The sequence below is a fragment of the Rhincodon typus genome, chromosome 1, assembly GCF_021869965.1.
Source record: "Rhincodon typus isolate 14 chromosome 1, sRhiTyp1.1, whole genome shotgun sequence".
Taxonomy (NCBI): Eukaryota; Metazoa; Chordata; class Chondrichthyes; order Orectolobiformes; family Rhincodontidae; genus Rhincodon; species Rhincodon typus.
In genome coordinates, this window is record NC_063332.1 from 123,621,054 (window position 1) to 123,639,487 (window position 18,434).

Consider the following 18,434-nt stretch of genomic DNA (forward strand, 5'->3'; position numbering starts at 1 on the left):
TGGAGGCGGCGTGCGCGCGCTCCCTGCAATCTCAGGAGCACCTGGAGACCGCGCACGCGCGCTCTCCCTCAACCCTCAGGAGCACATGGAGGCGGGCTGGAGCGCGCGCTCCCTGTAATCTCAGGAGATCCTGGAGGTGGGTGGGCGCGCGCTCGCTCAACAGCACCTGAGAAAATGCCGACAGGAGCAAAATAATATCACTTTGGTCAAGAGTAAAAGGCCTCGATAATCATGATCGGGTTAGTGAGGAACTGCACAGCCAGAGGTTGATGTGCGGTCAGCCACAGAGCACGAGATACATTGTGGGAAACTATAACCCAGCTGTGAATTCTTAAGTGATTTCGGCCCGAGACCTGTAGTAACGCCCTGTCAAGATATCGCGGCACCTTGAGAATAGCCAGAGCTCAACTGCAGCCGGTCAGTGATCTCAATCTGCATGTTCCAATGTACGAGACAAGTTGCAATGCAATGCGATATTTGCAGTTAAACCTTAACCGAGAAGCGAATGAAATCCAAAGCAAAGAAAAAACTCAAAAACTCATTTGTAAAAACGAGTCGGGATACAAGGACCCCCTATGGTCAGAAAACGATTTATCGACTTTGTGGTTAATTTGAGTGAACCAGCAGTGTTCAGTAGCTCCCAACACGAGGTATGAAATAATTGCCAACGCGCCCGCGTTTCGGAAGTACACAGCTTGTATGTTTAACAAACCATTTCGCGCTAGGTACAACTTTCTGAAGTGTCTTTTCGTTTGCTACGGAGGGAGTAGAAATCAATCGGTAGTTCACTTACCAGCTTTGCATGGGTCTTTGTAATCAATTACCTCCGCCTTTTCTTCATCATAATAATCGTAAGAGTAGTCGTATTCGAATCCACTAATCCAGTGAAGTTTCCCAGATAGACACAATCCGGTGAGTAACAGTGCAATTACATTCATTTTTAAATGTAGTTCGATTAAATACTGGTTGAGTTGATTGTGGAAGAAAATCTACTCCATAAAGTTTCGGTATGGGATATAAATATCATATATTATGTACACTTAAATAAAGTGGAAGGCAGAAGTAGACAGTGAAATCTAGGAGGGTGATACGAAGTCTAAGTTAGAGCTTCGGAGGTTAATTAATGTCAGTTTTGTAAATTGATGCGTTGTAATTTGAGTTTCTTTCTCCCCTGTTCGTTGACCTGTTAAATCCAGTCGATTTTTTTTAACCTTCAGGATGAATGAGGAGGCTGTTGTGGGAAGAAGCGTCCAATGTTCTGAACATCCACTCTGCAAAAGCACAGTAAGAGCATAATTTAAACAAAGACCTAGACAGCTTGAGCAATGATGACATCCACCACAGAGGCAGAGTGCCAGGAATAGCACTTTTCTGCTCACTTACGAAAATCCTATAGGCATATAATAGTCGTCAGCAGCCTCGAGCATCCTGCTTACTTATTCATACAATCAGGGTCATCCGGACCAGTTTGATTGGTTTTCTTGATAAAGCAAACTTCATAGTAACAGCAGCCACGTCGCGAGAAATAAATAAAAGCTAAGGTCATGGAGTGGCGAAAGACGCCGCTCTGTCTCTAGCTGAGGAGTAGAAGAGGAGACTGGCTTTCAATGATGAAACTAAACCCTAGTGAGAGAGGGAGGGAAATCCACAGCTGCTACAGCAGCTGATTGTAGTTTCTTACGAGGTGATAGTTCAGTAGAAAAAAAAGTCTCTTCCTCCAATGTCCCCATGAAACGCGGAAAACAAAAGGAAATGTGTCTTTTAACCAGTACAGTGTATATCCTGAAGTATCGTTTTTCTTCGTTTTGAATACCTCAATCTGCACACAAAAAAAAACCTACACCTGTCAAAAATAATCACTTTGCCATTCTTTATTCCACATGAATTTTCTCCCTACTTCTCCTGGTTAGGGTTTCACAAGCTTAACCTTTGATGTACATTCTGCGTGAGTTTGGACAGTGGCTGTCAGGAGGCAATTAAACTGCTGGGGGAAATACAACCAATCCTGATCTTGGCATTCATGAACATTCCAGAACATGATGTGAAGGTGCCTGTGTTGGACTGGGGTGGAACAAGGTCAGAAGTCGCATAACACCGGGTTATAGTCCAACTGGTTTATTTGAAACCACAAGCTTTAGGAGCCAAGGAGCAGTGCTTCGAAAGCTTGTGATTTCAGATAAACCTGTTGACCATAAACTGGTGTTGTGTGACTTCTGACCATTTCCAGAACAGGCAAACTTGATGTCAATTGGGAGCATAGCATGCAGTCAGTCATTCTTCTCTCCCTAGCAATGATGCCAATTGCAGTGTCCTGTCACTGTGACTACTAAGGTCAGACAACCCAGTATAGACACGTGTTTGAACCTGCCATTTTCTGAATGGTTTAACCAGTTTACACCTTAACTTAACTAATTGAGAGTCAGGGCAACATAACCACTTCAGTTCCGTAGAATATTTATACTTGAAACATTAACTCTGTTTCTCTTACCACAGATGCTGCCAGACTTGCTGAGTTTCTCCAACACTATTTATTTTACCTACTTCACACAAAGTGTACATCATTTCAGAAGTAGTAGGAACTTTCAAACAATCACAAAACTTAACAAGAATATTAAAGTCAATTTCTGTAATAGAATTAATATTTCAGATGGTACTGCTCTTGTTATAAGATGTCTTTATATAAAGGAAGAAAAGTGCATGGTGCCTTGAAAAGTTTCACAGGGCTTTAAAGCGCTTTAGGGCGATAGAAAAGTAGCATGTTATTTAAATAGAAAGAGACCTCGGATGCTGCAGTAGAGGCTGAGGTAGGTGTCCTTATACATGAATCACAAAACAGCTAACATGCATGTACAGTATGTTAAGTAATTAGGAAGAGAGATGGAATTGTGCTATTTGTGCAAAGGCAATTGAGCAAAGTGGTGAAGTTTTGCTACAATTGTACAGTGCATTGGTCAGACTACACCTGAAGTAGTGTGCATAATTTTGGATTCCTTACTTAAGAATGGATAGGTTTGTATTGACAGCAATTCATGGAAGGTCCAGAGGAGCCGGGATATGTACAGAAACTTGGGAGGAGCACATCACCAAGGTGAGACAGGAACTGCGCTTATGGGAGCATTGCTCCCGCTCCATTGCGGGTAACAACCTGGTCATCGGATGCGAGGTACTATCGGTATTGCTGCACATGGTGTAAGGTCTTTCCCATTCCCTGAACTTGTGCCTTAACAGTCAGCCAAGCTATCCTCCATTTCATCTGGAGGTCAAAGATGCACCATGTCTGCAGGAACACTATGTACTAAGCTCTGGATAAGGGGAGGAAAGACATACCCAACACTACCCTCATCCTGATGGTCATCTGTGTGTATGGTGGAAGTGTCACTATGTACTGAGGTTCTACCTGTTCCCAGTGTTGCGAAGGATGGGTCCAGCCTTAGCACCATGGAATGCTGCAAATAGTTGAAGGGCTCCATACTACCTGTGCTTCATGGAAGAGTTTGTAAAGAAAACCACCTTTGACCACAAGTCCATCAGAAAGTGGTCAGCATGTAACATCCTTGATACCCTGCGGGAAAAGGAGAGGATGGATGCTGTTGCATGGTTCCAAGAGCAGACTATCAAAGTCATTTGGCAGTATACCTCTTCACCAGAATTTTGCAACAAGAACCAAGTCATGGCTTGGCTGGTGGTGAGAAGGACATTGCCCATCAGATACTTCATGCAAGCCTGGACTCTGTTCACCACTGCATGTTGCCCTTGAAGCAGATGTGCTGGTGCAGAAACTGTCACACATCTCCTTCTGGACTTCTGGTCAAGATGGTGGCGGAGTAGTATGCTCCAACTGGAGCTCCTTCTGTTTATTTCATGTTTTTCTTCTCTTCTTTTTTTCTTTCCCCCCTTTTTCCCCCTCTTGGTGTTCTCTCCAGAGGTGGAGTGGTTAGAGGCATGGAGCGGAGCAGTCTGGAGGCATGCGCGGAGCAGGGATGGTTGTTGGACTGGGGACCGGTGCAGGCTGTCAGTGGCTTGCGAGCCTAGGCAGACCATGTGTGGAAACCCCTTGTGTTGATCTACTGAAAGATTGTAATGCTCATCTTTTTAACTTTATTCTCATTTTTCTAAATTACACTACAAACCACCCTAAGTAATATAACTTGGTTTCCTTTCTTATTCTCTATTTCTGTATTTTGTATCTAAGATCTGTACCTAGGTACTTTGTTCCTGACATGGCACCATATAGGGTGACATTGTGAAATTTTCACTGTACTCCTGTACTTCCATACTTGAGTACACATGGCAGTAAAGGATATTCTAATTCTTTGCAAAGAAGGTCTGGAGAGAGATGCACTAGTTTTTGTTAAGGTTTGTCCCTAGCAGGTCCGTGACATAGGACTTTATGCTCTATAGGCTGTTCCCCATGATGCACACTGAGACAAACAACGACTCCACCTGAAGGACCATCAAATTGTTGAATGATACTCTTTGGTCTGCCTGAAACTTACTGGTCTTCTAGTAACCTCAACAGAGTGCTGCCAACTGGCACATTCCAAAGACCAGGACTACACGCTGAGGGACACACCAAAGCCAAGGCATTTTGGGGAAAGACTGCCCTGTAAGCCAAAGTACAACAAGGGTCCGTTCAATTATCAGACCCTGTCTTTGCCTTAAAATGTATGTAAATAGTGTCCTTCATGAGTAGGAAATGCCTTTCGGTTTTGCAACTGTAGGGAATGTCAAATTCCAATGTTTGTTTTTATTTTCTTTATTGGCAAGGACTGTACAGAACTGCTTTAGCACCTCTGTACATAAAGATAACTTTTTGAATAAAGTATACTCTTGCAATATAAAAAAAAATGGAACATTCACCATGCTGACTTCTGAAATTAAGGGGTTGTCTTCTGAGGAAAGGTTAAGCAGGTTGTACTTATTCTCATTGATGTTTCAAAGAATGAGGGATGATCTTTATTTAAATGTACTAGATTCTGGATATTTCCTATTGTAGGGCAGTCTAGAACTGGGCAGCCCAGTTTTTGAAAATAAGGCTCTCCCATTTAAGTCAGAGTTGAGGAGGAATTTGTACTGTAAGGGTTATTAGTGTTTGGAATTCTCTTCCACAGAGAACAGTGGAGATTGTTCATTGAATATATTCCTGTTGATTTACATGGATTTTTAAGTGACAAGAGAGTTGAGGCTTATGGGGGACATAAGAAGGTTGGGTTAAGGAAAATCAGGTAAGCACTTATTAAAAGGCAGAACAGGCCCGATAGGAGCAGAATTATGCCATTTGGCCTATATCTTATGATTACATGCAAATAAAAATAAGCATTATCAATATCAAATGCATATATGCCATGGGGAAATTAAGTTATAGTACCTGTGAATGTTCATTATTTTGCCTTTGTAAATGATAGGAATCCACATATTTTGTTTTTCTGCCTGAAGGATTTTAAATTCAAGTACATGAACATGACTATGTATTGCACAATCTCTTCAAAGGTAATCTACTATGGCACGTTCAAATTCCCAACTCTCTGTGGCACTCTTTCTTTAGCTACCAATTTGTTCAATCATGCCCTCAGCTCTAACTTTAATGCCGTTTGCTCCACTTTCTCTCAGCCTGATCATTCCGCTGACATAGTCCTATGTTCACTTGGAATGGTTAAGGTGGGTCAGTCTTTCACCATCAGATCAACTGTATTATTTTCAAATCCTGGTCTTGTATGCAAAAGCTGCTCACTATTCCAGACTCACCTTGAAATACAAAGCTAACTGTTGGTTTCTCTTCTTTACTACAAATTGTTGTCTTAAACTCTTCTTATGCATCCTTCCAACCCTACCAACAATACGCATGAGAAACTCTAATATATGCAATAGGAGCAGAAGTAAACCATTCAGCACCTCAAACCTGTTCCAAAATTACAAGATCATGGTTGATCTGTTTGTGTTTCAAACTCCACATTCCCATTTACCCCTATACCCAATGGTAGCCTATCTAATAAAAATGTATCCACCTCTTTAAATATTTAATAACCTCACCTCCACTGCCTTCTGAGGCAAAGTTCCAAAGCTGCACAAACCTTAAAGAAAAAAAATTGTCCTCAGCTCTGTCCTAAAGGATGCCCCCTCATTCTGGACTGACCCAAAAGACAGAATTTCCATGTCCACCTGGGCAAAACTATTCATGATATAATATATTCAATCAAATCATCACTCACTCTTCTAAACTCCAGCAAAAACAAGCTCAGCCTGTCCATCTTATTCTCATTCAATGCAGCTATTAAACCTTCTCTGAACCATCTCCAATGCATGTACATCTATCCTTTAAATAAGGAGACCAAAAGCCCACACAGATTTTGAGATACGTACTCACCAATATCCTGCGTAATGAAACATAACATGGTTAATGTTCAATTTCTCTTGAAATGAAGGCTATCATTCCATTAGCCTTTCTGATTACATATCACACATTTGTGTGACTCAGTCCAGAACACCTAAATATTTTGGCACCTTGGAATTCTGCAGTCTTTCTCCATTTATGTAGTTCTCTGCTATTTCATCCTTCTTGCTAAAGTGAACAACTTCACGTTTTCTCACATGAAGTTCATCTGCTAGATTTTTGCCCACAGATTCAACCCATCTGTATCCATCTGTAACCTTCTTATGTCTTCTTCAAACTTATCTTCCTAACTCAGTGTTGTTTGTGATTTTAGCGATCACACCCAACATTCTCTCATCCAAGTCATTTATGTAAATTGTAAAAATTGAGGCCCCTGCACAGACTCCTTAAAGATTCCATTTGTCAGATGCTGCTAATTTCTGACAATCGTTTATCCATGCTAGTACATAATGTCCCTGCATCACGAGTGTCTCTTTCTGCAACAACCTTAGTGGAACCCTATCAAATGCTTTCTGGAAGTCCAAGTACAGTATATTTACAGACCCTCCTTAATCCACAGCACATGTTACTCCTTCAAAGGAACTCCAAAAAGTTGGTTAAACATGATTTTCCTTTGAAACCATACTGACTCCCCCAATTATCCTGGGGTTTTCTAAGTGTGTTGATAAAATTTTGTTAATAATTAATTCTAACACCAACACCCATGACAGACCTCAAGCTAACTGGCCTTTAGTTTACTTATGTTAGTTGCATTTTTCTGGCTCACTCCTTTCTTGAACGGAAGGGTTATATTTGCTACTTTTTAGTTCAATGGAACATTTCCCAAACCTAGGGAATTTTGGAAAATAAGCACCTCTTTAAACCCTATTATGAGATCATCTAGACAAAAGGACTTGTCAACCTGCAGTCCCCATTGGTTTGCTTAGTGTTCCTTCCCTCATGATTATAATTTCATCAAGTTCATTTTTCTCCCTTTCATCATCTGCTTTAGAGACATTACTGGAATGTTTTTTGTATTCTCTGTAGTCAAGACAGAAGCAAAATATTTGTTCATTTCATCCACCATTTCCTTGTTTTACAGTAATTCAGAAACCCAGGCTAATGCACGAAGGACATGAGCTTGAACCCCACCATGAAAAATGGTGAAATTTGAATTAAGAGAAAATCTGGAAGAAAGACTTGATTAATGGTGACCATATAACCACTGTTGATTTGTCATTTGAAAGAATGCATCTGGTTCTCTAATGTCCTTTAGGGAAGGAAATCTACAATCCTGACCTGGCCTGACCTACCATGTGATTCCAGCCCCACAATCATGTGGTTAACTTAACATTTAAAATGAGCAATAAATGCTAGCCTTGTCAACCACATCCACATCCCACTAAAAAAATTATGCTATCCTTGCAAACTTCAGCCCTATTTCCAAACAGACTGCCCTCTCCAGAGCCCTGTAATGTGTTGTAACCTCTGAAATTTTGACAATTTGTCCACAACTTCATGTCTCGTTTTCTCCCAGATCTGCTGCAGCACTAAGATAACCCTTATAAGAATTACAAGTTACAACCTGAGAGAGAGCAACTGTAATAATCTACCCCTCCTCACCCTTCTCAACATGGCTACTCTCTGAAGCTGAAGCAGATCGTTTGCAACTGTGGCTGCTAATATGAGTTTCCCACTTGCTACACTTCAACACCAAGATCATTTCCTTCTACTTTTGCAGCATCAACTGAATTGAAGTCTCAGTTTATCCATTGCTGAATTTCTCATCCATTCCCTTTGAACATATCGATGTTCCCCTTGTACACCACCCAATTTGCACTGTCCATAAGTTCGATCTCATCTAAAATTTCAGTTCTTTAAAATTAATTCACAGGGTGTTATTGGCTAGGCCAGCGTTTATTGCTCATTCCTAATTGCTCAGAGGACAGTTGAGAGTCAACCACATTGCTGTGGGTCTGGAGTCACAATTAGACCAGACCAGAGATGGACTGCAGTTTTCTTCCCTAAAGGGCATCAGTGAACAAAATGTTTTTTTTTTAAACTCTCTGACAATTGGCAATGGTTTCATGTCATTATAAAGACACATGGTTATTGAATTCAAATTCCACCATCTGTCATAGGAACCCATGTCCCCAGTTCATCACCCGGATTAATAGTCAAGGAATAATATCACAAGGCCATCACCTCCTTTACTGCTCATATCTTAACTCTCACCAAATCTTTTAATTTTTCATCCGTCTGGTTGCTGATCAAGACAGGTTCCTGTCCAACAATGCCTTGGCTTCAAAAATTCTCCGCATTATTTCTAAATCACTCAAGGACTCAAATTAAATAGCTTAACTTGGTGTTAACTTTGTTTTTCTCACTCTACAGCTGCTTCCAGCTTTGCTGAGTATTTCCAGCCCTTGGTCTGACTTCAGATTTCCAGCATCTGCTGTATTGTGCTGTTAGTTTATGGACTCTCCTTTCTCAGTTATCTCATCCAGCAACCTCTAAGAGCTTTTGTACTCCCCCAGTTTTAGTTTCTAGTGCATCCAGATTTTGTTTGCTCTATATTTGGCACATGAGCCATCAGTTGGTTAGGTTGATGTTATGTCTCTCAACCTCTTTCTCTTCTTTTAAGAATTACTTTAAAGACTAACTTTCTGATACACATATTACCAGCGGTCTTTACCTGCACTTGATCTTTTCATTGAGAACTGTCGACGTGACATCAGTTGCCTCAATTTCACTGCCCCTCTCAACAAATCCAACCTATCTCCCTCCGAACTGACTGCACTCAGATCTAACCCTAACTTTGTCATCAAGCCTGCCGATAAGGCTGGTGCTGTTGTTGTCTGGCGTACTGACCTCTATCTTGCAGAGGCTGAGCGCCAGCTCTCAGATACCTCCTTCTACCTTCCCCTGGATCATGACCCCACCATGGCACATCAGGCCATTGTATCCACTACGGTTACGGATCTCATTTCATCCGGTGATCTCCCCCCATCCGCTTCCAAGCTAATAGTCCCCCAACCCCGAACAGCTTGTTTCTACCTCCTGCCAAAAATCCACAAAACGGGACTGTCCAGGTAGACCCATTGTTTCAGCCTGCTCATGCCCCACAGAACTCATCTCTTCCTACCTTGACTCCAGTCTTCTCCCCCCTGGTCCAATCCCTACCCACATACATCCATGATTCATCTGACGCCTTACGTCGGTTTCAAAGCTTCCAGTTTACCGGCTCCAGCCGCCACCTCTTTACCATGGATGTGCAATCCCTTTACACATCCATTCCCCACCAGGAGGGTCTCGGGGCCCTCCGCTTCTTCCTAGAGCAAAGACCTGAACCATCCCCACCCACCACCACCCTCCTCCGCTTGGCTGAGCTTGTCCTCGCCCTCAACAACTTCTCTTTCAACTCCTCTCATTTTCTTCAGGTAAGAGGGTTGCCATGGGTACCCGCATGGGCCCTAGTTATGCCTGTCTCTTCGCGGGGTACATGGAACATTCCTTGTTCCAGTCCTATTCCGGGCCCAACCCACAACTCTTTCTCCGATACATCGATGATATCATCGGTGCTGCTTCCCGCTCCCGTCTAGAATTGGAAAACTTAATCAATTTCGCCTCCAATTTCCACCCTGCCCTCACTTTCACCTGGTCTATCTCCGACTCCTCCCTTCCCTTCCTCGACATTTCTGTTTCCATTTCTGGGGATAGACTGGCCACTAATATCCATTACAAACCCACCGACTCCCACAGCTACCTGGACTATACATCCTCACACCCTACTTCCTGTAAAGACTCCATCCCATTTTCTCAGTTCCTCCGTCTCCGTCGCATATGTTCAGATGAGGCCAACTTCGACAAGGGAGCCTCCGAAATGTCCACATTCTTCCTCAACAGAGGATTCTCCAGCTCTGTTGTTGACAGGGCCCTCAATCGGGTCCGACCCATCTCCCGCACTTCTGTCCTCACCCCTTCTCTTCCCTCCCGCAAGAGCGATAGGGTTCCCCTTATCGTCACCTACCATCCCACCAGCATCCACATCCAGAAGATCATCAGACGCCATTTCCGCCACCTCCAGCAAGATGCTACCACCAGACACACATTCCCTTGCCCTCCCCTCCCTTGTCCGCCTTCCGCAGGGACCATTCCCTCTGGGACACCCTGGCCCACACTTCCTTCATCCTCAACACCTCCCCACAGCCCTACAGTACCTTCGCCTGTAACTGGCGAAGGTGCAACACCTGCCCATTTACCTCCTCCCTCCCCGCTGTCCAAGGGCCCAAACATACCTTCCAGGTGAAGCAACACTTCACCTGCACTTCCAAGAATCTAGTCTACTGCATTCGCTGCACACAATGTGGTCTCTTCTACATTGGGGAAACGAAGCGTAGACTTGGCGACCGCTTCACAGAACATCCACGTTCTGCTCACAAATAAGACCCTGAACTACATGTTTCCTGCCACTTCAATGCACCACCCTCCTCTCTGGCCAACATCTCTGTTTCTGGCTTGCTACAGTGTTCCAGTGAAGCCCAACACAAGCTGGAGGAACAACACCTCATTTTCTGCTTGGGGATCTACAGCCCTCTGGTCTCAATATTGAGTTCAATAATTTTAGGGCCTAAACTCTCCCACGTCCCAGCCCCCCCCCCACCCCACACACCAGGCCTTGTTACCACAGCCTGCCACTACACAGTCCCTGTTGGTAGTCACTAACAGTCCCCATTAACAACTGTTCACCCTCCCAGCCTGATCGTTAGCAACTCCTTTGTCTGTCCAACTGTCTTTCTCTTTGGACTCTATCCTATCGTTTATTCCCTACCCCACCCACCTCCCTATTTTCTGCATATAAACTGACGTTTTCCCAGCCACCATCAGTACTGAGAAGGATCACCAGACCCGAAACGTTAACTGTTTTCTCCTCCACAGATGCTGCCAGACCTGCTGAGCTTTTCCAGCAATTTTGTTTTTGTTCTTTTGGTTTTTACCAGCGGTCTTAATATCTTTTGTCACAACAACAGATCATATCCCAAATTATTTAATGGACTTTTAAACAACATTTCTTTGTTTCTAACAGAAAGCCATATAAGACAAAATATGGCTGAGGTTGTAATGTTAGAAGCTGTCTAAAATCTATATGAATTCCCCTGAATCTCACAAGGAATCATGGAATATTGCACCTGAACAGTGTCAAATGAACTTCAAACAGCAACACTTCAAAGAGAGAGAGATGCCCACATTAAAAAAAAAAGCCGAACTGTGATCTCCTGTGGCTTGGTCACAGGCTGTGGATATGATATGAGCTGAAAAAAGCACTGTTCTGAGCAAAAGTAGTATTTATGTTTTACTATTTGAATAATATGCAAAGAGGGAGTTAAAAATTAACTGCAACCTCTGGACTGTGTGTACTAGGGTGTAGACATGCCAGTGTGCTATCTTGTGGTTCAAGTTCCAAAGTGTTAAAGTGTGCTGTAAAGGAGCTCAGGCTTTGAATGTCCACCTGACATCCCTGAGCATGCAGATTTAAAACAAAATTCTCTTTCTGCTGGAAATTAAGTCATTATCAGTCACTGTTGATCAAATGCAATATTTCATGATCTATTCATCATGGACAAGCCAAGACTGATTCTATTTATTTCACTTATTTTTGGGACTCTCCTCTTATTTCTAATCTCTGTGAATGTGTTGTATTTTATTATTTTTCCTCACTTTACTAGTTATAAAAAACTCACTCTCTCTTTAACATAAGCCCAGTTAAGTTGGCTCATCTTAAAACATAAATTTATTTGGACTCAGAATAGGTCTCCACAAGGGAGGCAATTCTTATTTTCAATGAACCTTGTGTGACAAACCAAAGGGAAACTAGTTCATGCTTCACCTGGGGACTTGCCCTTTTCAGAATATCTCATCCAAAGTCAAATCAAATTGGGGACCCTCAGGAACTGGTTGTGACACTCTTATGTAGTGCTTTGTCAAATCCTGTTTGACAGTGTACTTGAATACAGTGTATCGTGAAGTGTATTTGAGATTAAAGATTGCACCATCTTCCCAATGAAACAAAATGTTTGTCTTGGAGAAAATGACAGCAAACTGTGTGCTATAAATGGATAGACTGCAAGTCTCAAGTCCCGAGTGTTAAGAATATTAGGGTGTAAATAGTTGAGCTTTAAACTGTCCAGTTCCAACAAACATGGTGTTTAGTTGATACTACTTACTGTAACAAATGACAAATAGAACTATCAAAATGGGAAAATATTTTCAAATTCTACTTGATAATACATTTGGACAACATTTCACCATGTTAAATGTGATTTACATATGACTGTTACTGTCAGGCGAATGGACTTACCTTCTTTTTTTATAGAATCCCTACAGTGTGGCAACAGGCCATTCAGCTCAACAAGTCCACACCAACTCTCCAAAGAGCACTGCACACAGACTCACCGCCCTACCCTCTCCCTGTAACCCTGCATTTCCCATGGCTAACACACTCAACCTACACGTCCCAGGACACTATGGGCAATTTAGCATGGCCAATCTATCTAACCTGCATATCTATGGATTGTGGGAGAAAACCAGTGTACCTGAAAAAAACCCACACAGGCACAGAGAAAGTTGCCCGAGGCTGGAATTGAACCCAGGTACCTGGCACCATGATGCAGCAGGGCTAACCACGGAGTCACTGTGCCATGTAGGATTATATTTAGGGATATAGACAATCCTGCTCTTTGAACCTGTTCTATCATTCAATAAGGTCAAGGTTGATCTGTGTCTTATCTCCACCTTACTACCCAGGCTCCCTTACTCTTAATATTCATCCTCAAAATAAAAATTAACTTCGTTTTTAAGGCGTTAAGTTGATCCAGCCTGATGGGTGCTTAATTTTGATGGAGAGAGTTGTAGGTTTTCATTAGTCTTTGTATGAAGAAATGCATTTTTGCGTCATCTATCCAAATGGCCTAGCTCCAAATTTAAGATGTAACCCCTGGTTCTGGATCCCCCAGAAGAGAAGTTTCCCTGAACTATTTATCCCATGAAAAATTTTAATAATTGTAAGCACTTCACATAGATCCCCTATTTGTTTCCAATTTTATGGAAATACAAGTCTAATCTATCCAACCTGCCATTGTCATTTAACCCTTTACTCCGCATTATCCTTGTAAGTATGTCTTCTGTTCACTCCAAGGGCATAATATAGTTTTGTTAGCTCCTATATGGAGGACTGAACATAGTATTCCAGACGGGACCTGAGAATATTTGTAAAACTGCAAAATAATTTCTCTTTGTATTGCAGCCCACACTTCGACGCAAGGGCCAATAGTTTGGTGGCATATTTAGTTGTTTTTTTGTACCTGTCAATGAACATTTAGTGATGTCGTCTGTTTAAAAGTTGCAGACAAAGAAAAGTTAGTAGTCTGATTAACAGTGTACATTGTATATGCTGTTTACTTAGTGCTGTCAGTTGAGGCTGTTGTTAGTGAGGCTTAGGATTCATAGGTTTTGGGGTTGTGTTCTTAATTAAAGTAAAATTTAAGTGCCATCTCACTTAAGCTCTTAAGTCCACCTGACAGCAAGCATGCGCAGTTTTATTGTTAGAGATAGCACATAACTTTAATAGGATGTGCAAGATGTTTACACTTGGAGTTGGTGGCAGCAGTGTGTGTGCTAACAGTGAATAGACTAAGTCTCCAAAGTGGCAATGTGTTGAGAAAGCCAAGTTGTGAACAATTATGTTTTAATCTGTCCATTTACCTCAAAGGTGGTGTTCAGCCAATGCTCTTATCACAGTAAAAAAAAAAAATCCCAAAACGAAATCTTGTCATGCCATCCTAAATGGGGAGTTCAAATTTGCTTTTAAAAGCCAGGGTGTTTTTGGAGATCATAACAATACAAAATGATGTCGTTTGTTCACATCAGCTTCAGTTAAAAGAGCTCTTTATGCTTTGATACTTAATGTGTAGGCAGAACAAAGTCTCAAACTGGTGATGATTTTCAAGTAAGAAGTGATGTGAATTTTGCAATAGGTCTTTAACCTCCAACCTTCTAATGTTATTCGTTTTAGAAGTAATGGGACTGATTACCTAAGCTTTCAAGATGTTTTACACGGGTTGCAGTGAAACGGAAGTGACAAGAGGATATTCCCATGCTGCTAGAATTCATTCAAACAAAGCACTTCGTCTTCGTTTTGCTTATCTTGCGAGAAGGTGAAAGATGCCTCGACGGTGTCGCTGGAAACGCCGCCTGGTTCTTGAAACACTCATGACGTGGTATATACAGCGACAAGAGCAGCGCTGGCTGTTGTGAGGGCTGTGCTAAAATCACTTCATAACAGCAAGTTATTCTCAGCGTACCAGCCCCATACGGATAACTAACTAGTCCTGTATTTTAAAAAAAACAAATCTAAACACTACGGTAAGAACAATATGCCAGTTAGATCTGTTGCAACGGGCTGCTGCTAAGTCAAGTTCATATCTGTCTAATCGCTTTTCACCGGGTTGGGGGAAGGGTAAAACCATAAGCGGTTCAAGTCAAGATAGGAACTGAAGCAAGTAATGATTAAATCCTTAACTGTCTCTGCTAAAGATGTCACTGACGCATCGTCTCGTCTATCAAATTATACCCTTAAAACAAAAATTAAGATGAGTCCTTTGTGTGTGTGAGTGAGAGAGATGTCAGCAGATCAGGCAATAATGAATCGTAAATTGCTAAAGTCTGATCGCCGCGACCCATTTATAGCGCAGCCCTACACGCTTTTTATTAGTAGCCAATATCAGTGCGTTACCTCCTGGTGAAAGTTTTTACTGCATGATCATATAGACTGTGATCCAACTAGAATTTTCGTCCTATATCATAGAAGTTTGTTGAAACGCGTGAACATTTGGTATGAACAAATTTATGCTAGAATATTGAAAAATTCAGCGCCTGTCCTAGATTGGATTTATTTAGTTTCACATAAAAAAAGGCAACAGCAATGTGACCGCATGTCTACTTCTTTAGGATTAGACTGTAAATGTCAATTTTAAGTGACATTATGATCCCTCGAAGTGCAACCTATAGGCAGCCGGTTTAAAACATCCTTTTAGCATGTATCTACTGCACGGCGTTTTCTAACCTTTCAGCGCGGTTACATAATCAACAATGAGTGATATTATGGGAGTCAGTCTGAAATATCACCAGAAAATACTTAAACCACAGGTAGCCGCACAGTTGCTCAGTTTACCTTGAAAGTAATGGGATTTCCGCAAAAATACACCTTTCCATCATCTTACCATTTTTTTTAAAGGATCAAAATCCAGTCGAAAGGATTGTTTTAGATTTCAGCCGAAAACAACACAATCGGTCTTTAAAATCGCCGTGGAACAGGTTTACCCCAAAAAACTCCCTACCTTTACGGATAGACATTCCGGAGGGTTCGATAGGCATTTTTAGAAAAAAAAGCCAACTGCTGCACATACCTTAGATGCACGGAAACGCACAGCGGAGTTCAGGAGCCTCGCAGAGCTGTTATTAAAGACTTTTTATGTTAGTTCTCGCTTTACTCATTCCGAGAGCTATTTGCTGAAACGTTAACACCGTGTTTGCACCGTATAGCCACATCTGAGTAGAAACGTGCCCATTCCCCTCTGAAATTAGACCGTCCACAAGGAGATTACTCTGCTATCAAGGTACGTACTGACGTCACTCCATCAATCCTCAAATTATCCCGTAACCTGGCGATTAAATGTCCTTAAATAGCGTGGCCTTTACCATTTATGCTCCAATTGTAACTTTCTAACGTACTTTATAATGCACTGTTTTGCTTCGTCCCGGCATCACCTCCTGACTTTAACTATCGGTTCACTGATTTTACACACTTGTAATTGTATAAAGGCACTGCGGGTGTTAATCCCAGAGTGTTTCTAGGGCTCGGTGTTTAGTTGCGCGTCCTTCCTGTTGTGGCCAAATTGATTTTCTGACATTCGACGACCCCTAGTGAGCGCAAAAGGTTGACAGCAATCTCTTGAAGACTGATCCTATTGTCAGGGATTTCACAGAGCCTGCAGACCTGGCGCAATCCCCTCCTGTTTGCACACTTGTTCTCACTAAATAGATTGGCGGGCCGGAAGTTAATACTGTACAGGGTAGAACACCCTTATTTGTTTTTAAGATCAAGCAATGACAAAGCAAATACATGGAAATATAATTGAATAACTATAAGCAAAACTAGAGATTGCTGTTGAAACTGAGCAGGTCTGGTAGCATCTGTGGAGAGAAATCAGGGTTAACGTTTCAGATCGAGTGACCCTTTCTCAAATAATGACAAAATGCACTTCCTGGAAATAAGATTAGTGAGATTTGGTTAGTACACTGTACTGCTGATATGATTTCATATATACACTGATTACATTTTACAATGTTATAACTGTGTGAAGTAAGCACAGTGCATTCAAATTAATTAATAAAAGATATGATTAATATTGTTGATTTAAACATTGTACTCACATAGTACTATAATTTTTCTACCTCAAAAACATGTCAAACAATTTCACAATGAGTGAACTCTTGATGCTCAGTGAGCTTGTTATATGAGCAATTGTGTCGAAGGTTTTATTTCATAAAGATCCGAAAAAAACTTTTTGGTTTTGTTTAGCCATACGACCTCTTTAAACCTGGGTGGCTGCTTTTTTACTTACGTGGTTTAACTGACTACCCATATCGCCTCAACAGTAATTTTCACTCCAATAAAGTTATGAAATCAACTTTTTTTCTAGATGTTAAAGCATGCTTGTAATATTAGTCCTCTTGAAAACAGAAACCAGTTTTGAATGTCAGTAGCTTTTGCTTGGTTAGCAAGATTAACGCTAAACTACATTGTCATCACTATTGCCCAAGTATCAACATAGCAAACTGATACTGCTCTAAGTCCGCAGCTAAAAACCAACAGAGAATTTCTATAATCCTGAATTCATCACTAGCATGATGTGTTGGAAAAAAAATTGTGAACAGTATCAAATGCATCAGTTAATTTGTCTTCTTCACAAGATGATTCACCATCAGACTATAAATGGCAGGAAATTGGAAATCTTCCAGAATACATACAGAAACTAATTTAGATGCTTTGGAAATTTATTACTGGTAAATGACTAGTTAATCTGCTGCTGACAATGTTTTTCAGAAAACCAAAGCTACCTGCTGTTCTTTAACTAATGCCAAAGGATCAGGCACAAGATCCAAGTTTAGCATTTCATGTAAAGGGTAGCCCTCCCTCAGTTCTGCACTGAATTGTCATCTGGATATGCATCCAAATACTTATGAGGTTTGAATCCACAGTCCTCTGACTTAAATAAAATTCCTACCAAGTAACTTAATACTTGAGGAATAACTTTAACAATATTCACTATTGCTGGGAAGTCTCGCTCACTGAAAATACATATCGAGATTTCTGTGATATTGAAGATTATTTTCTGACCAAACAACCAGAAAATTATCTACATTGCTGCTTGAATATTTGATGTTCACTGTCCGTGGAGAACCTCCCTACTCTAAGCACAAGTCAAAAGTTACTCCTTTAATGAAAAATAAACAAAGAATTAAGATTGGAATAGATAACCTATCACCCAAAAGACTAACTAGGTTTGAACATTGTCTTTCACTCTAGAATCTTTGAAGTAATTTGTTAAATTTTGATGTCATACTGTGTTGTCAAATGGAGAATACACACTTTATTAACAACGAACTACAGATTGACACTAGCCCTTCAAAACTTAAGCATTACAGGTATAATCAAGTTCTATTACTATAACAGAAATGGTTTACTTGATGTAAACACTGTTTCCCAACATGCATCTAATTTATATAATACAGCTGTAAAGTTTAAATATTAGTATTTCTCCCGCAATTTTCTGCTTTTACCCTTCCTGTTTTGCAATGGGCAGTTCACAACAGAATGTGGTTTGATGGATAGTGACCTCCACTTGTATTGAGCTCAGGAGTTGGGACATCATGTTACAGCTGTATAAGACATTGATAAGGGCACATTTGGGGTATAGTTTATAATCCTGGTCACCCTGCTACA

General features: G+C 41.2%; 1 protein-coding gene and 1 long non-coding RNA gene across 5 annotated transcripts in view; one reads left to right on the forward strand and one right to left on the reverse strand.

Moving 5' to 3' along the window:
* Positions 1-16,300, reverse strand: part of LOC109913338 (bone morphogenetic protein 1) — a 320,653-nt gene extending 304,353 nt beyond the window's left edge. For 2 of the 4 annotated variants that reach the window (XM_048603072.1, XM_048603065.1), the window contains exons 1-2: positions 15,835-16,300; positions 794-1,271 (exon numbers count right to left, since the gene is read on the reverse strand). In XM_048603072.1, the coding sequence (XP_048459029.1) occupies positions 794-938 (145 nt within the window). In that variant the 5' untranslated portion in view covers positions 939-1,271; positions 15,835-16,300. Of the gene's footprint in view, positions 1-166; positions 270-793; positions 1,272-15,834 lie in introns of those variants that run through there. The other 2 variants (XM_048603079.1, XM_048603086.1) reach the window with 2 other exon arrangements.
* The window catches only part of LOC125484420, a 50,461-nt gene continuing 32,102 nt past the window's right edge, over positions 76-18,434 (forward strand). The window contains exons 1-2 of the long non-coding RNA XR_007263240.1: positions 76-650; positions 1,218-1,284. This is a non-coding gene — a long non-coding RNA (uncharacterized LOC125484420). The remainder of the gene's footprint in view (positions 651-1,217; positions 1,285-18,434) is intronic.